The sequence below is a fragment of the Mastacembelus armatus genome, chromosome 18, assembly GCF_900324485.2.
Source record: "Mastacembelus armatus chromosome 18, fMasArm1.2, whole genome shotgun sequence".
Taxonomy (NCBI): domain Eukaryota; kingdom Metazoa; phylum Chordata; class Actinopteri; order Synbranchiformes; family Mastacembelidae; genus Mastacembelus; species Mastacembelus armatus.
Window position 1 is genome coordinate 16,745,517 of NC_046650.1, and position 19,829 is coordinate 16,765,345.

General features: G+C 40.0%; 2 protein-coding genes and 3 non-coding genes across 5 annotated transcripts in view; 2 read left to right on the forward strand and 3 right to left on the reverse strand.

Annotated features, from left to right (window-relative positions):
* LOC113139891 (endophilin-A1-like) overlaps nucleotides 1-1,669 on the reverse strand; it is a 15,404-nt gene extending 13,735 nt beyond the window's left edge. Inside the window, exon 1 of the mRNA XM_026323517.1 lies at nucleotides 1,425-1,669. Within this exon, the coding sequence (XP_026179302.1) occupies nucleotides 1,425-1,469 (45 nt within the window). The 5' untranslated portion in view covers nucleotides 1,470-1,669. The remainder of the gene's footprint in view (nucleotides 1-1,424) is intronic.
* Nucleotides 1,670-3,383: 1,714 nt separating this feature from the next.
* Nucleotides 3,384-3,456, forward strand: trnak-cuu (transfer RNA lysine (anticodon CUU)). Its single transcript has one exon. It is a non-coding gene; the product is annotated as a tRNA-Lys (tRNA).
* Nucleotides 3,457-3,936: 480 nt separating this feature from the next.
* On the reverse strand, nucleotides 3,937-4,010 carry trnan-guu (transfer RNA asparagine (anticodon GUU)). The gene has a single exon. It is a non-coding gene; the product is annotated as a tRNA-Asn (tRNA).
* Nucleotides 4,011-4,490: 480 nt separating this feature from the next.
* trnan-guu (transfer RNA asparagine (anticodon GUU)) lies at nucleotides 4,491-4,564 on the forward strand. Its single transcript has one exon. It is a non-coding gene; the product is annotated as a tRNA-Asn (tRNA).
* A 2,028-nt stretch (nucleotides 4,565-6,592) lies between these two features.
* On the reverse strand, nucleotides 6,593-19,162 carry LOC113125389 (butyrophilin-like protein 2). Its single transcript, XM_026298803.1, has 10 exons — nucleotides 19,003-19,162; nucleotides 15,590-15,949; nucleotides 15,304-15,396; nucleotides 15,090-15,196; nucleotides 14,967-14,993; nucleotides 13,184-13,214; nucleotides 11,139-11,303; nucleotides 9,054-9,413; nucleotides 8,228-8,305; nucleotides 6,593-8,080 (listed from the first exon to the last, which is right to left on the reverse strand). The coding sequence occupies exons 1-10, from the start codon at nucleotides 19,100-19,102 to the stop codon at nucleotides 7,980-7,982; spliced, it is 1,422 nt and encodes a 473-aa protein (XP_026154588.1). The 5' UTR covers nucleotides 19,103-19,162; the 3' UTR covers nucleotides 6,593-7,979.
* Nucleotides 19,163-19,829: the final 667 nt, after the last annotated feature.

A 19,829-nucleotide genomic window follows, 5' to 3' on the forward strand; every position in this document is an offset into this window, starting at 1 on the left:
TTCAGACACCAACAAAACGTTTCATGTTGAAATTCACATCATTACTAATTTTAATAATTACTTAGGTTTGATGACGGAGAGAAGATGGAGGGAGAAGATGTGAGGAGGGATGGTTGAAAAGAAGGGGATGATGGGAGGACGAAAAGATGAAGAGAAGGATAAGGACTCAGAGAGATGATAAAGATGATGATGAAGAGGGATGATGCAGGAAAGTCTCAAAGGAGTTCACACATAAAAGGATGGAGGGGATGGAAACATAATGGAGGGATGAAAGGAGACTACTGGGAGAAACAAAAGAGGGACGACAAAAGCAGACGCTCTAGTTTAAAACAAGTTGAAGAAAGGAAAAATAGAGGGAAAGTATAAGTTCAAGAAAACACAAAGGCAGGAGTGAATAAAGGAATGATAAAGATAGAGGTGAGGATGAAGGGATGTAGATGGATGGAGGTAAATAGAGAGATGATGGATGGATGTAAATACCAGAGGAGGGATGAAGAGATGAAGAGAGGCAGCATGAGAGCAGATATGTGGAGCGATGGAGGGAAATTCAGATGGAGGGATGACAGTCGAATGGAAGAAAAGATGGAGGAAGGAACAGGGTTTAAAATGTAAAGACGGAGGGATGTTGGATGGATGGAGTGATGTTCAGAGGCACCGTAGAAGAAGATGAAGGGATCACAGAGGGAGGAATGGATGTTTAGATGCACCAGAGGACGATGGAGAGATGATGGAGGGGTGTAAAAAAAGATGGATGTGTAATTTAAAGGATGGAGAAGTGAAAGGCAAGAAAGACTTTAATGATGGAGGGAAGAAAATGAAGGTGAAGAAGGTGATGGACTTGTAGAGGAATGACAGAGGGATGACTGGTTGCAGGATGAGATGAAGGGATGTATGGAGGAAGAAAAGAGTGATGGACAGAAAGGAAGATGGATCACTGGGAAGAAGAGCGATGGATGGACGGAGAGATGGGGGTTCAGTGCAATCAATAGGGATGATGGAGGGATGGAAAGAAGGATGGAGGGAATTCCCTGTTGCGTGCAGCGACAGCCAATCAGCTCTGCAGACACACACACCTTTTGGGTGTAATATTACGTAACAGTAACCCTGCATGGGTTGAAACATCACGAGAATACGACCACAAATCTCGTTCATGTTGTAGGGAAACAGGATTTTAATGTGCATCTATTTTTTAATTAAAATCTTAATTTCACATGAAGAAACGCAGGTTTGTTGTTACAACCGAAAGGCTCATAAAACAGAACTGAATGAAATTTTAATTTACATTTTTTGTCATTGATTTGTTATTGTTGACATATAAGAAAACACGTTCCCTGCAGTTTGAATTCAATTTTAACTCTTTCCAGGAAAACGAAAAACAATTTCTTGAAATCTGAGTCAACAAAAACAACAGACGCTCTTCTTACCTGGGTGGCTTTATGGAACTGCTTCTTCAACCCCGCGACAGACATCACTGCGGTTGTGGGGAAAAACACAGACAAAATAAGGTTCTGGAAATTATCTGTAGGACTCTGGGGCTGGACACGACCGAGCTCGACACAAAAACCGCGATAAATCCTCCGGTAACCTGCCGCCACAGGTCGATATTGTCCGTTTAGTTTGGTTGAAATTGGTGGAAAACGGAAGCCGATGACCACCAGACCAGACCGAACCCAGCTGGACCTATTTTCAGTCTGACAGAGGGAGCGAGAGGAGGAGGAAGAGGAGGAAGGGGAGGAGGAGGAGGAGGGGCAAAGATCGCCTAACGACAAGATGGATCACCCATCTTGCTCATCTTGTGCAAGCTGACCAGACAAATGCTAGATAAGAGTGTTTTTAGATTTTAATTGAAGCCTCTGTCTGTCAACAACAGAAGATCTTCGGCAGGGAGAGAGCGTCACGGTTTCTGGAACGTCATCACGCCGCCTGCTACGGCCCACGAGCCCAGCGGGTACCCATAGAGCTGCTCGCGCTGTTTTTACCCAACAATAATAAATAAATGATTATTGTGATGTGCTCAAGTGTCCAAACGAGACGAAACAACAGAAAAAAGCAGGCGAGAAGAAGAAACTTTGGGCAGGTTTTCTGTTTCAGCACCTCGGACAGCTCATTAGGGGGTCTGATGGTGCTTTCATGAACAGCTGGGAAGTATGAGCTTTTCACAACAACAACAACAACAACAACAACAACAACAACAACAACGGCATTAATACTAGGAAAGGTACTTTTCAATAGCTTCAACTAATCACGTCTGGGTGTGTTCAATATTCACACAGAAGAAAATCAACAAAATAATATCGACTTTGAACAGCACCAGGCTCAGTTTTTGTTCCTGTTGATGGATCCTGTGATTCTACAGTGCAACATGCATGAACCACAATGTAGAAATATTTTGATAAAAGTCAAAGTAATGCATGAAGTAAAAACAGAAATTATTACCATCAATATATATTTTAAATACCAAAAGCAGTACTACTCATTATTTAGAACAGAAAATTTCAGAATATCGTGCACCTTTATATTATTATTGTTATTAATGCAGTGTTGGAGGAGGTACTTACTTAAATAACAGTAGAAAAAAAATAAACTCCAAGTAAAAGTCCTGCATTCCAAACGTTACTGCAGTGAAAGTACAAAGAACCATCATCCAAATGTACTTGTAGTATCCAGAGTAAACGTAGTCATTGTGCAGAGTGGCCCATATCACATTGATGTATCTGAAATGCTCTTTATTGCTCTTTATTACTGCACTGTAGGTAATAAATGTCTTATTGTTGTTGTAGTCACTGGTCAGGACGGTGCTGCAGCACCCCCTGGTGGATGGTAGAAGACCTGCAAGCCCACAGTTGTACATTAATTAAAATAATAATAATAAACAAGTTTTAATGTAATTTTTGTTGTTGTTGTTGTTTATGTTCATGTTGTAATGATGTTTTGATTTTAGTGAGGGGGTATAGAGGGTCATCTGCTCCAGATGTTCAATAGTGTTGGAGTTACTTTGACCTGCATGACACATGATTACAGCTCAAAATGTTTTCCAAAGAGCACAAACTATTATTATTATTTATTATTATAGTTTTCATGGACAAACACTGTCTAGAACGTATTTCTAAGGACCATAATAACGTGAGAGAACATACATAACCAGCTTATAACAGCGTTTAGCTCGTATCTTTGTCCTCAGGGTGCGGCTGCTGCCCTCTGGCGTATTTATATCCAGTTGGTTTCGGTTTTATTTCACTTCTTCGCTGAGGGGCTGAGGTCGAGCGGCGCTTCACTGTAAGGATGTGGCCAATATCCGAATAAATAAAAAAACGATCTTTCGGTCAAATTAGAAACAGGGCGTCATGTTTATAAAAACGCTGCCTCCGGCCTGTACAGCAGCGGCCCGGCTAGCTCAGTCGGTAGAGCATGAGACTCTTAATCTCAGGGTCGTGGGTTCGAGCCCCACGTTGGGCGCTAAGCTTTTTTTTTTGTTTTGTTTTGTTTTGTTAAGGATTTCGTTTTCTATCGGTGTTTCTCGTTTCCTTGCTCCCGTGATGTGCTCTATGTTCCGGATTCTTTTGAAACAACCTAATTTGTATGTAATTATTACATAGTTAAAATACGTTTCAACATATGTTAATGTGTAATATGTTAAAACAGTCAAAAATGCTTCAGTAACAGGATCCTTGCATCAAAATTTAGCTTTTGCCAACATAATAAAATAACAAAATAACAAGACGAACAAAATAACAACAAAATAAATTTGGTGCGATCAATGGTAAATGGAAGGGCTGGTAGCTTGAACATTTACACAGGTGTTCTCTTAATTTGGGCTTTTTCTTACAGGCTGTATTGCAAACACATGTATTTTAAAGGTAACTTGTAAACGCAACGTCCATATCACATGACACATGTATGTAAAGGTGACGTGTGTTCTCCTGGAAGAAAAACAGTCGTCCCTGGGTGGGCTCGAACCACCAACCTTTCGGTTAACAGCCGAACGCGCTAACCGATTGCGCCACAGAGACCACATGACTCACATATTTTGGCGGGTTTTTTTTATATGACACATACAGCACTGTGTTGAATATGAAACGTTTCACTAAAATAGGAAGTCTAAAGTAGAGAAATAGCGCTGGTTAAATCCTCCCTCTGTGTATCATTCCAAATGTCCTGGAAATGCTGAAAATTTTTTAACCAGTTCAGAAAAATGAGACAAATACTAAAATGTCTGAAAAAAAAACCATTGGTTAAATCCAGAAAATTCTTGTTTTTGTATTTTCAGGGACAAGGTGGTGGTAGAATGAGATATGTGGGCCAAAACAGTCTAAATAAAGGTTTTAAATGCCTTGTAAACCCCCTCTGGTTGGTGAGGACAATAGGGGTTATTAAAGTCCTAATTGAAGCATGAGTAACTGTTGGATACGCTGGTTTCTATAAATAAATGGGTAATGATGGTGGGCGGGGATAGACGGTTAAAACCACACCCCCAAGACTGGTTTCACATGGTCTCTGTGGCGCAATCGGTTAGCGCGTTCGGCTGTTAACCGAAAGGTTGGTGGTTCGAGCCCACCCAGGGACGACTGTTTTTCTACAGAAACCTTCTGGCCAGGGGCTTGAGTGCTACCCGCCTCTGAACTACTTGACTCGGTTTTAGTCATTTCCATTACCATCGAGTACCACCTCAATATGGGCAGAGTTGTCAGAGCACGGCGGAGCTGAACCTGCTCAAACCAAATGGTTCCTTTCAATATGGAGGAGCAGAAGTTCTACACTGCTATCCAGGTTATATTGTCTAATGCTGCAGCCGGTCCCTGTTCAACCATAGTGAGAATCTTGTTCGCATTGCCTGTTTTAATTCAAACTCATTTCTGGTGCATGTTGGACTCCACCAGAAGGTCTACCTTATGGACAGAATTTCTAGGCGTAGTCAGGGGTCAGAGAGGGTCCAGTTTGGTAGCCACTGAATCATCTCTGCTCTTGCGGATGATGTGGTTCGGCTGGCTTCTTTGGGCCAGGCCCTGCAGCATGCACTGGTGCAATTCGCAGCTGAGTGTGAAGTGGCCAAGTTGAGAAACAGCACCTCCAAGTCCAAGGCCATGGTTCTGTCGGAAAGGGTGAATTGTCTCCCACGGGTTGGGCGAGAGTTCCTGTCTCAAAAAGAATTGAATCAGAATCAGGTTTACCAGACCATGATGGAGGATGTTAGGATGGATTTGATGATGGCAGTGTAGAAGTTCACCAGCATCTTTGAAGGGAGGTGAAACTTCTTCAGCTGCCACAGGAAATAGATCTGCTGAGCCTTCTTGGTTAGGGAGCTGATATTCTGCTCCCATTTGAGCTCCTGGGTGATGGTGGTGCCCAGGAAGCGGAAGGACTCGACAGAGGTCACCGGAGTATCACGGGGGGGGGGGGGTTGGAGGAGGGGCTGTGTCCTTCCTGAAGTCCACAATCATCTCCGCTGTGTTAAGGGAGTTAAACTCCAGGTGGTTGGTGCTGCACCATGACACCAGACGGTCCATCTCCCTCCTGTAGGCCGACTCATCTGGTGTCGTCTGCAAACTTCAGGAGTTTGACAGACTGGTGAGCAGATGGCAGCCGTTGGCGTATAGGGAGAATAGCAGAGGAGAAAGGACACAGCCTTGGAGGGATCCAGTGTTGATGGTCTGGGAGTCAGAGACATGCTTTCCCAACCTCACAAACTGCCGTCTGTCTGTCAGAGCAGAGCTGAAGTCCACAAACAGTATCCTGGCGTAGGATCCTGGGGAGTCCAGATGGTGGAGGATGAAGTGGAGGGTCATATTCACAGCGTCGTCCACAGATCTGTTGGCTCTGTAGGCGAACTGTAGGGCATCCAGGAGAGGGTCTGTAATGTCCTTGAGGTAGGACAGGATGAGGTGCTCAAAAGACTTCATGACCATGGAAGTCAGGGCGATGGGTCTGTCAATCATTTAGTCCTGTGATCCTTGTGTTTTTGGGGATGGGGATGGTGACTGAGGTCAGGAAGCAGGCTGGCACATGGCAGGTCTCCAATGAGGTGTTAAAAATGTCTGAACACTGGGGACAGCTGATTGGCACAGTGCTTCAGAGTGGAGGGGGAGACAGAGTCTGGGCCCCTCAGAGTCTCTCGATTTACGGGTCGATCTACGTTCCTATCCGCCTCATGGTCACAAGCTCTGTACAGAAACCAGAAGGTAAAGTAATTTTATGAAGTATTCGTTAAAGTTTGCAAAAACTCAACTGTGACAGATTGAACAGCACCCACTATTATCTATGCTACGTCCTTTTTTCACCAGCCTGATTTCTAGATCTAACGAAAGTACAGGGGCACTGATTTCAGTTTGAAGCCACTCCATCAAATAAAGTTATTACCCTTATTAGTCACACACAAAGCAGTGGGCAGCTGGTGCGGTGGAGCCCCGGGAGCAGTTGGGGGTCCGGTGCCTTGCTCAAGGGTCTCACCTCAATCATGGTATTGAAGGTGGACAGGACACTGGTTATTCACTCCGTCCCCCCCAACAACACATGGTAACAAGTTGGTAAAATCTTACCATAAGAAACACTAGTCTGAGGAAAAGTGCAACATTATTGTGACAAACAGGAGACAATATGAATCAGAAATAATTTAATTTGTTTCAGGAAATTGTCAAGTTACAGTGTGTCATTCTACATATATTATAAGTAGAAGGAAAATAAACTCCATTTTCAAAATATAAAAATATAATTATCATTACATACATTATAATCTTATTTAAAATGGTAACAGTGAATAGTACAGATTGAAGAAATATCATGTACAGTCAATAGGCAAACTGATTCTCATAGTGATGAGCTGAACAGGGTGGGCACTGACAGCAATGAGTTCTTGTGGTGCATCATGGGGAAATGAGTTTCTGGCCGAACAGGTTTCTGTCTGAGCAGCTTCACAGATTACATTTATAGAGGTAACTTAAATATATCCTGTAAGTCCAAGTAATTCAGGAAACAGGACTGTAACTAGAACGCAACAGTTTTGGTTTTGAAATGAAATTGGAGGACAGAGAAGCCTCACTTTTGATACGGTGAAGTCTTTATATTAGTTCTTATGTACTCAGTGTGAGTAAATTTAATCCTTCAGCTGTGTGTGGAGAATCCTTCCTATCATGTGTCATATGATAAATCTGGGCAGTTGTAATTCAAACTAGTATGCACTACCTAAATAAATTAGGTGGAACCATGCCAGAAAACAAGGCATAATCTGTAGCAGAAGGCAGAGCCAGACAGTCCCATATCTGGTATATAAGGAGCAAAGCTAAAGGCACACCTTTTGATATACTGATGTTAGACAATATTACTGATTTAAAGATGTCCACTGCCACTGGGCTCTGATTTCCATGCAAAGATAGTATCCTTAGTCTTTCCTGAAATAGTCCGTCCATGTTGTATTCTGTGTAACTGCTTCACAGGCTCTTAGGACTTGTCTGTCATGTTGGACGCTGTTGACATGGGAAGGACTCCCGTCACCTGCTCTCAGTCCTTGGAAATATGTTTAGACAGTCTCTAGTCTCTCCTCCTTTGTTGGCAGCTGCCTCAGCCCCCACTGTTTCCTTTATGTAATCCACCAGCAGACAATGAAGGAGCTGCTGCAGGTGCAGAGCCTGGGTGCTTCCGTCCAGCAGAGATGGAAAAATACTGCAGCTTGGGTATGATGAACCAGATCCGGGGTTCCTTTATAACATCATCATGAACTGCCTCACACTCCAGAGCACTTTTTTACCCACCGGCTCACAAAAGCGGCACCAGGTTGTGAATGTGGATGGACATTACCTAAAAAGAGACTCAGCTGGATGCAAAACCTCTCCACCTCTGTAAGACCTTGGAGCAGCTAATGTGGCTGAAGTTTGGTTTGATCCTGATGCAGCAGTGAGAGTAATGGGAGGACTGGGCCTCTGGCACAAATGTTTGTCATAGAAAAAAAAGAAAGGGAGAATATCTTCTGTTTCCTCCTGACTTGTAGCTTATTTTTGTTGCTTGTGTTTTATGATAAAACCAACAGCTCCACAGACCACGATGCAGACAGCGAACACAACCGGGCTCAGATGATTCCGAGTGGACTGGCCTGATATATGGGGGGAGGAAGAAACAAACATGAGAGCCACTTTAGGTGCAACATGCCAGTTAAGAGGACATGAATATGATTCAGTATCTTGGTAAAATGAAAACATTAAAGATTATTTTGTTCTTAAAGTTCAGAGCATTTTCTGACCTGTAACATCTGGCTCACCCTCTGGCTCTGGAGTTTGCTGCGGTGTCTCTGTTGCCCCAGGTTTAACATAGTTTGGATCTAGAGAAGAAAAAAAAAAGTTTTCAATACCATCCCAAAGAATCAACAGTTCCTGTATACTAGGGGTCTCTAACTCCAGTCCTAGAGGGCCACTGTCCCGGTCCTTTTTCAACTATCCCTGCCCTTCCAGCTTCTGATTGGCTGAACACACCTAATCCAGGTAATCAGCAGTGGGTAGGGCAGGGACAGTTGGAAAACAACCAGGACAGTGGCCCTCGAGGACTGGAGTCAGGGACCCCTGCTTTAGATCATCGGTGTAAACTATTATTCAACACTGTACGTACAGAACAGGAGCTACATGCTAACAGGCATTCACCATCTTAATTTAACATTATGAGCTATTCTTTGCTCCTTAGCACCTCATACCAAGTGTAGCTGATGCTGATTGGATGTTTTGAACAACTTTAAATTTAGATTTTAACCCAACTTTATTATCAGAGGAAAGATGAAACTTATCCTCAGGAGAATATAAATGTTTTGTGCAAATGATTTGGAAATCCAACCAATATTCTGTATATTTTAAATCAGATTTATAAATTTGAGCCTTGTGTTGGCTCTGCAGTACAACATGTTAGCGTTACTGTATTTGGATTGAAATCTTCAGTTGCAGTATCACCAACAACAAGCTGAACCACAATATTTGTCTTCTTCTTCCATTACAACCCCTTCAAAAGCGACTGAAACAATAAGGTGGTTCAAGTCAAACAGTTTTTCGATCCATAAACAACATTTAAACAAACACACTTACCAACAACAAGCTGAACCACCGAGTCCTTCCTGTGTCCGGCTAACGTGGGGAGGAAACATCTGTATCTGCCTTCATCTGCCAGAGTCACGTTGAGGATGTGCAGTGATACGTTTCCTCGTCTCAGTTCATTTGTGAACAGCGCCGTCCTCCTGACGTATGACGGGATCTGTACGGCCCGCACTTCACGCCTGTCCCGGTACAGGTACACGTACCTGAACCGGCTCAGCTGGAGCTCGGGCTTCAACCACTCCACTGGCTGACCCTCAATGTTGATCTGAGGCTCCACATGGCAGGGCAGGACAATGTCATCACCTGGAGCAGCAATGATTGGCTGAGCTGGACCAATGACCTTAAACTCACCTGGAAAATTAAGGGAAAATTAAACTTCTGAAGTGACTGAAGTTTGGAACTTAATTTGCTATATTTATCAAAATTAACACCATCTAATACTCTAGAACCTTTCTGTAAATATGTAACAAACATATAGAACTTATTGTAACGCTATTGTATGTACTGTATGTTTTATGTCTAAGGCTGCAGAGAACGTATCTTCCTCCCCATTTAATCCATTTCTTTTGACTTATTTGGTCCAAAAAAGGTAAAAAATGCCCATAAGGACGATGTAATCTCTATAAATGCTTGGTTTGTATAAGCAACAGTCTAAAACATACAAAACATTCAGTTCATTACCACATAAGACAAAGAAAAGTTGCAATGTCACAGGTAAAAAGTGATAATTGGAAAACGTGCTTGAAATAAAGTTAATCACTTGTCACACAAGCTGATTATTTTGATTGACCAACTGCTGCAACTACATTTCAAACCAAAAATTACATTTCTGTAAATTATTTTGACTTTCCAAAGACTAAAATCACATGTTATAGAAATCTCTTATTAGGAGAAAATATTTGCTGCCTGTGTTTGTGCTGTATGGGTGTATGAAGTGATGGATTTGTGCTGTCAGTTGTTACAGTTTTCTTATTCAAGTTAATTCTTAGTTATGTACCGTTCAACACATTAATGATGGGAGTCTCATGTTGGCATTAACCTTAACTGAACATGCTTTCAGACAGAACACTAGATATGATCATATCAGTGTGTTAACCCTTGCCTGCTAATCAGGAGGTCGGGGGCTTCCCAACATGCCGCCTTCTGTTGTTGCTGTAGCCTGTGACAAGCAGATATATTATAGTTGGCAAGGCTCAAACTCAAATTAACTGATCGTCTCACACTTCCTAGAAAGAGTTTAAGGTTAGGTTAAGGCAACTACTGATTGTCTGCCTGAGTTGTTGAACTGTACGTTTGTCTTTAAAATTAAAGTAGTAAAGAAAATACACAGATATTCATTTAAAGCATCAAATCTACATTTAAAAAAAATAAAGTACAGATATTTGACATTTGAGCCTAATAAATGACATACTACTTCTACAGTGATTAGCAGGCAGCTAATTCAGTTTTTGACTAATAGATGGTTCTGTTTTAGGTCACTGAACAATCAGCAATAATCCTGTGATTCAGCATCAGTCATAAAGAACAAACAGCAGAATGAATGAAAACTGTAAGAGAAAAGCTGAACTTGTGGATAAAGTAAGAACATGACTGAAACTAAATCCAAATTCAACTGGTTAGTGACACGTGTTGATTTACATCTATTTCAAGTTTCTAACTTGAGCCAGTTTCAGATCTAGTTAATTTTCCATATAAATCCTTTCACTAAACAAACCAGTTGTGATGCATCATGACTCACATGAGCAAAAACTCGAAGTTATTCCGGCATGTTTTGAAATCACTAAAACACATAGAGCTTAATGTTATTGTCAACCTGCTTCTGTAGCTGTAAGCTTACATGTAACGTTCAAGGACCACCGAGGAGCCAGCTCTTTACAGTGCTGCACGTGTTTGTTTGTCTTACTTGCAGGTTAACAAACACAGACTATATGAGCACACGTCATAGACACAAACCCACGTGCTAATGTTAAGTTACACCTGCGATCACGACAGACAAGAAACAAGCTAGCTAGCTGCTAACATTAGCCTTAGCATTAACCTGTAAGATGCTCTGACATGAACATCCACCATGTTTACCGTCTACGGGCGCACAGAGCAGCAAAGCCGAGAAGAAGGAGAAGGTCCGGAATGAGAAGGTGCGATCCAGCTGGTCCAGGTCCACGACAAATGTTCCCATGACACGGAAAAAACACTCAGCGAGGACTGACTGAGCCAACTGAGCTCCTCTGTTAGAAGCGCTCACTATAAAGACGATGTGACGTCACTTGGGTATGCGACATGCATCACCTGATATGGAAAGAATTCGTTACGTGACCATGGTGTCTGTTGCTATCACAAATAATCTCAAATACTTTTTACATTGCCCTTTATACACACACACACACACACACATATATATATATATATATATATATATATATAGATATATCTATATATACAGATATATATATATGTATATATAGATATAGATATATATATAGAGATATATCTATATATATATATCTATATATATATAGATATATATATAGAGAGAGAGAGATATCTATATATATATATATATATATATATATATAGATGGGCATCAATAAAGTGTCATCATATTAAGACTCAGTTTTAAAGACCTCAGCACATCTTTTCTCTTCTTGCTGTCACTCTCAGCCAGGCAGCAAGGGGCGCTGTTAGACTGAACACTGACAGATAGAAATCAGCTTTGCTGCTGTTTTTATTAAGAACCATTTAGCACAATCCAACAGTAAATATCACATGTACTCAGAGTACACAACATGTTTTATACTTCACTTTCCATATAGGGGTTTGCATTATATTTTCAGTTAGACTAATCCAGAACTTTCAAGTTGTCCTTGAAAGCATTTTCATTAACAGCAGTGGGACATAGATTTATTCTTATTTATTGTTATTATTTAGAGATGTATTGTGTGCAGTTAGCCTGTTATGGGCCACACTACCCGACAGGCTTGATTAATTAATTATTATGATTATTATTTATTAATAATCAATCCTGATGCCTTACTTGTGCACTCAGCAGTCACTTAAATTGGAAATGTGTGTATTCACATTAAAGCCTTTTTTGTATATTTGATCTCATTATCGCATTAAATTACCAGTTTACTGTCATTCACTTTTAACCAAATGATATTTTTGTCAGACATCGACCATTACTAATGTGATTCATTGATTATTTGTGCCAAACATTTTGCTTAATGCAGACTGATGTTCATGTTGTTGTCACAGTAAGGTCAATACTTAGAGTTACATTAACTTCCCCTGCTCGTGTCCAGTTTAAGATGCCTGAAAACGACATGTAACTTGTTGAATAGGAACAGTTTAGGTGGAACAGTGTTTACTAAGTGTATGTTTTACTACTTAATTATCCTGGATCTCTTTATTCTGCTTTTGTGGCATATCCCTGAAGAATCTCTCACAGGTCCCACATCCATGCAGTGAAAGCAGCCTGTACATAGACGACAGACATGGATCCAGGGTGCTCACTTTCAGGGTTAAATCCCAGCAGAGAAAAACAAACCTACATCTTCTAACGAAGCCTGTGACTGAACATGATCGCACGTCGTTACAAACACATAGACTAAACGCGCCTCAGTGCTGTAATGTTATGTTTTCGTCATGTGTTGTGTTGCGTAACTGGGCCATGTGTGTTATTGTTCCACTTGGAGACCAAAATCCCGCCTCCCACGCTCTCATTGGTCCAACTCGGTGACGATCACGAGGATCACCAAGGTGACAGAAAAGAAACAAAAGGAAACCACTAGAGTTTTCCAGTGACCCAGTTTCTATTTTTTGCTTGTTATGTAAGTTAGGGTAATTTCCACAAACCAAAACAAACAAAAACCACGTGGTTTGATTAAAGCTGTTGTTTGTTAATCAAACACAAGATGGTGACAGAGAAGAGGTTGCTAACTCAGTTTACACTGTTGGAGATGTGGAGAACTTGGCCAAATAGTACTGTCTGTCCTGTTTACTTGACCCTCAAGTAGTTTTTAGGGGTTTTTGTGGTCTTTCCAAACCACTTAAGACCCCAAGTTGTAAAACAGAGCTTTTTTGCCATTGCAGGTTCATTCTACTAGTTAATAATGAGACTGCACTCCAGGCCCCATTGAAGGGGATTTTGTAAACCTGAAGGGGGTTCACAGTATAAATGTAATGTATAAATTACTATTACAATTCTTAATATTTTAGATTGGTAATATACACAAGAATGTATTCCATAAGTATGCAGTTGATTGACTAAAATGTCTTAGATGGTGTGTGACTCTGTGCCATATCACCAATGTGGAAGCCAGAATCTGTGAAACAGTAAATGTAGTTAATATAGTTAACAGTTAATATTACCATTTTGTAGAAACTTCTTGTATTTCACCTTTACTTGTTCCCAGGTTCTAGTGGGTCCCTTGGTGGCTCTAATATAAAAGATTAAAGTAATTATGACAATAAAAAAAGAAAAATACATATTATTTACTGTAATAAGTGATAAAAACATCTAACACTGTTACTTATGCATTTAATTTGTCTGCAACTTCCTGCCAACCCTCTCTCCTGGCTTTTGCAGCCTTTGAGCTGTTCCCTGACGTTTTTAAATTTTGGAACTCGCCATAGCCCTCCATTAAGAGTTCTTGTTCTGTCGCTGAGAAAAAGTGCACGCTCTTTGGCCACTGTGGGAAACCAATCGCAGCTTTGCTGATCAGTGTTTCTACAATCGATACATCGCCCCTTTAAACCAGTGCATGAACACACAATGATCTCAGATAACTCAATCCAGCCATACTAATCAACAGGTGTGTTCGAAGAACCAACTTAGCCAGATAATGATTAGCTGGATCATATGATCTTGGATGTAATAAGCGACGTATGAAGAACGGGCCCCAGAGGTCTGATCAGCTGTGGCCTGAAAACCTTTTTCTTATCACTAACAGAGATTTAATCAGATCATCACACATCAGAATCAACAGTCAGAGAACAATGAAGCTTTTTAATGAAGAATGTTTATTTAGAAACGTGTTTGCTGTTAAACTATACCAACATCCATAAAACAACAGATGTAAAGTGTGCATGTGTAAATAAATGCTAAACTAGTATGTATGGATATTCATATTCAAAACCAACAATAACAATGATACACAACTTTTATAAGAACATTCTGTCTAACAGAAAAATAGAATTGTCTGATACAGGTATGAAAATCAAGAACAAAAATCCTTAAATGAATATTATTTTTAGGATATTCTGACTTTACTCTCAATATAAAATACTTCCAGAGGTCTCAGTGTCTGCTCGTTTACAAAATCAGTCCGCACCAATGAAACTTAAAGACTGTGTGAGTCTGTGGCAGGTGAAATGTAAGTTTTAATGCTTTAAGATGTAGATTGTTGGACAGAACTCAGACTGACACTTCACTCTGAACTGAAGCCAGTCATGTACTAGTCAGTCAGGCTGAGGCAGCTCAGTAACCCTGACAGACAGTGGGATCAAATATTCAGGAACAACACGTCTACATCAGTAGACAAAATATGACACTCCCAGTTCTTCTCCTTAGGGATGTTTGTTGGCTCACAACTGAACCTGTGAGGTTTGGGTGAGGAAGAGGTCATCGCTGAAAATGGCTGGTGATGTATGAAACTAGAACACTAACACCAAAACAAGTGCTGCCATCAGGATCTGCATCTTTTCCCTCCACAGAAACCTAAAGGCTCTTTGGAGTGAACCTGCCGTTGGCCATACGTCTTTGCAGTTATGGCATATTTCTCTTCAGGGCTGTGCTTCTCTCTCCAAATGACTCATCTGACTGAGGAGCAGTAAGAAAAGCTCTCAGGTGCAAAAGGTGAAATGTATAATCCTCCCATCTCCACGAAAAGGCACTCAAGCTGGGGCTGGTGGGGCGGGGTCATACTTCAGAGACTGGATGAACAATAAGCAGTAAGTTAAGCACAAGTTTAATAATCACCCAGTTGTATCCCAAAAGACTTAGACCACAAGAAGCGACTTTGGGCTTACATGTCGTAGAAACTGGTGTCTCAGTAAATATCCTCCAGCGATGCTCAGCAGCAGGACGATGAAGACGACCAGAACCGAGACCCAAATGCCCAAATGGCGCAAAACACCTGACATCAAACAAGCAAACAAAAGCTACAGCAACTGGACAGAACAAACATGAATATGGGCTGATTCAGGGGTTTGTTAAAGCAACTGCACTGAACTGAACTCTCACTTTTAACCACCGTCGTGTCCTCTGGATCTGGGGTTTGGAGATTTGTGTTAAGCTGTGGTTTTATTGTCGGCGGGTTTTTAGCTAAATTTGGATCTAGAAAAACACAAGATTTTCAATATTACAAAAACAATAGAAACAATAGAGAGAATTTAAATATAGAAATATTTGGCTTTGTTTCCACTGTTACCCCTTGAAAAGTGACTGAAAATAAGGTTTTTCTCAAAATAATTGGTTCAAGTCAAACAGTTTTTCGATCCGTAAACAACATGTAAACAAACACACTTACCAACAACAAGCTGAACCACAGAGTCCTTCCTGTGTCCGGCTAACGTGGGGAGGAAACATCTGTATCTGCCTTCATCTGCCAGCGTCACGTTGAGGATGCGCAGTGATACGTTTCCTCGTCTCAGTTCATTTGTGAACAGCGCCGTCCTCCTGACGTATGACGGGATCTGTACGGCCCGCACTTCACGCCTGTCCCGGTACAGGTACACGTACCTGAACCGGCTCAGCTGGAGATCAGGCTTCAACCACTCCACTGGCTGACCCTCAACGTTGATCTGAGGCTCCACATGGCAGGGCAGGACGATGTCATCACCTGGAGCAGCAATGATTGGCTGAGCTGGACCAATCACCTGAATCTCACCTGAAAAATTAAGGGAAAATTAAACTTCTGAAATAGGAGTGAAGTTTGGAACCTGACAACCTCTTTATAATTTAAACAACAATACAAATAATCTCACTTGTTTACTTCTAAATAGTTCCAATGTCATTAGACCTACAATAGCCACAACGTTTTGAATGTGACATTTATACATGCTTTCTCCTCTGTGCTGAGGGATAAATTGATCTATATATTGATTTATAACAGTATTCTAATACTGGGTTGCTATGGACTCTTTATCGCCTGAATCTGGTTGTTTTCTTAAAAAAAAAATTTGCATCCATCTTCAGAAGAACAGAGTAGTGAGGGTTCAATTCAGTGTCCATAAATGTACTGTAAATTTACATATTTGTGTATATGGGTCAGTGACGTGACGCCTAGATTTTTACTTCCATAAGCAACTGATTTTCAATTTTTGAGGAAAAACAGCTTAATATTGTTTAAAAGGTTCATTTCACATCATTTTCCTGATCCCTGTTCATAACTGTATGAAAAACTGCAGAATATTGTAGGACTAAAGTGGTAAAATGTCATTTGGTAAAACTGTCCTCACTTAAAGTTAGACAACTGCTGGTAAAATGATAAAACATGATTAAAAATCATCTAGTTTTCTCTTTGGCATATTTTTTAAAGACTCAAGATAAGCCTGCAAAAGTTTTTGCATGATAGACCTTTTAAAAACATTTTTAGTATCTAACGAACGTTGTTAGGCAAAGATCTATTTCCTAAATGTCATTTGGCAAAACAAAGATAAGAGGCCATTTTGAGCTATAATCTCATCGGTTTAGTTCAGTGACATGTGATGACATCACTCAGAAAACCCATGAAGAACAATGAATTTGGAGGAAAGTTTAAAATTTTCTCCTCAATTTAAGTTAATTTCACCTTTTGTGTGGTAGGGTGTCACAGATTTGGGTATCACTGGGTCAAACTTCAAAAAAGTGGTTCTGAACAGAACCTCCAACTTCATTGGTCTTTATTGGTCTTCATATCACTTTAAGTGAGGGCAGTTTTACTTAAGAACCGAATCTAAAATGCTAAAACTTAGAAGTATAATCATTTTGTTTGTAAGATAAAAATATTGCATTAAATAACATAAATAATGAAAGTAAAGAAGGAAACTTCTTTATTTCCTTCTTTATAGTTTCTAGTGGAAATATTTTGGAACAGATGTTGACATATGACAGTGATTAATCTTAAAATATATAAATATAAAAATATTCAATATTTGTGGTGTGGAAATTCTGCAAGTGGCTATAAATTACTTGTAAATCAACACAAATAATGAAAGTAAAGAAGGAAACTTCTTTATTTCCTTCTTTATAGTTTTTAGTGGAAATATTTTGGAACTGATGTTGACAGATGACAGTGATTAATCTTAAAATATATAAATATAAAAATATTCAATATTTGTGGTGTGGAAATTCTGCAAGTGGCTATAAATTACTTGTAAATCAACACTTCTTGCAATGCATTTTGCATTATTTACAACTGTATAATTGACATTAAATTGAATATATAAAAAATACCTCAGTTTTGCCAAATGACATTTTCAAGAAGTGCATAACATTAAATGCATTAAAATTCCTTTTATTTTAGATTTTTATAAGGGGCACATACTAAAATGAAAAATATACACATGGATGTACACAGGAAATGATGAAACTGACTTCATTTTTGTGTCACTGACTCATATACATAGCGGTTTGCTAATTAGCTATTTGCTCATGTTGATGTATGCAAATTAGGCAAATGAGCGAAGTCATCCTTATATTTAATCTAAACGCAGTTTTCTTTCATGTGTTAATGAAAATTGATTTCTAATACTGCATGATAATCACTAACAATATTTATCTCCACTTAAACTAATGTAATGGAATGCATCCATTTGTGGTTTTATCCCCATCAAGATGAATGGATCGACCTCTAACCCAGAGTCGACTTTAGGCTGGAAGAATATTTAAGACGTTTGCAAATTAAGTTGAACACAACACGATTCCCTTGAATGTGGTTATTTTTATATAGTCTTTATGTAATAACACATATACGACATATAAGTAATGTTATGTATAGTCTTCATTACGAAACATTCCTGATTATTCCACACAGGCATGTGCGAAACATCCGTGTTTAAAGCGAAAGAAAAGAGTTGGAGGCTGAAAATTAAAGCTGTTGTACCGACCGTTACTAAGCAACCGTTAACCGTTAAAAACGGTTGACGTAACGTTTAACCTGTTTGTATTCAAAAATCCCGCCCACTGTGGCCCCTTAATGACCTCCACCTATTTACTAGTCATCATATTTGATCATGTTATTGGGTCAGGTGAGGAAATAATGATAATAATAAATGACAAAACATTTAAACTGTAATAATAAATGTATGAAACAGTGTTTATCTGGTTTTAAGAGTCTGGGATGTAGAAACGTTTCCCTCAACTTGTTTCAACTTGTCTCAGACAGAGAAGCTCAAAATGAACAAAGACTGTTTGTTGTGATGTATTTAACTTGTTAAATTTCTAATTGTAAACCCAAACTGATTATATCCGTGTTCATTTGTGTCAAAAACTGTGGTTATCTTAAATTAATTGCTCGTTTTTAAGAGTGATCTTATAACTGAAGAACTTGCCTAAGAAGCATCACGTTTTTACGTTTTTTTTCAGTATTACAGTAATACTGTGATAGTCGTCTGTACATTCAACAGTAAACAATAAACAGGGACTACGGGTAGTAACTTCGGCTTACTTCATTTTTAAAAATGTAAACAAACATGGGCTAAAACAGGACTCGAACTCCTGACAACTGGGCTTCAACGCTACGTTAACTGTAACGGCGAACAACGTGGAGACGCTACAAAAATTAGCGACGGTAAAATCAATATGACGAGTAATTTAGTTAAATTGACACTAGCTACAGCTTATAGACACTGAAAATCACCAGTAAACACGTTTTCACCAGAGTCGCTGAGGCGAAGACCTGAAGCAGCTGTATAACGTAATGTGAGGAGCGTGGCTCTATAACAGTAACGTCTGTTTTACCTTCAGCGCTGGGCCAGAAGACGAAACCCAACCACAGGACTGAAGTCCAGAGGCCGAACCTGCAGGTGAAACCCTTAAAATCCGCTTGGAACCTGCGCATGATAGAAATAAGTCTCCGTTTATCGCTGAGCAGAGTAACGACTCCATGGTGGCAGTAACTTTATAGGGTCACTGTTTAAACTTTAAGGGGGCGGGGCGATGCGTGGCGACGTCGCAATGCGTGGTGACGCTGCGGTATCGTTGGTGTACGTATCGTGGTTTGATTTGGTTTTACCGAAACATCAACATATAAATTCCAGTCAGTTCCAGAAGGAGGACAAAGCCGCGGTGACAAATCAAACAGTCCCAGGTGACACAACATCATCGAGAAGGAACCGGAGAAAGTCCAGGAATACTGAAAGAAGAGCTAGTAAACATCTTAAACCGGTAGAGTGGCTCCATCACATGATGATCCCAGGAACAACATCTAAAATCACTACACAGGCCTCTGGTAGAGGACCTGAGCTCTGGGGGAGACTCTGGTGTGAAAATAACAATTATACATTTATAAATCTACACAAACACCTCAAGAAGCTACAAAGATACAAAGATAAAGCTGACTCACTGTTTTTTCAGCAGAATAACATTTACACCTGATTCAACCACAGATCAAATGATAAACTAATGTCACATGATGTATGGCAACATGTGATGACTAAATATGACTCATCATTTATTTTCCTCTATCAAAGTAAATATGTGAAAACCTCTGAGACCCCCTGGTGAATCCATCATGGGCTGATTCAATTAGCTGCAGCCACAGAGAAAGTCCCGCAAGGTACACTCTT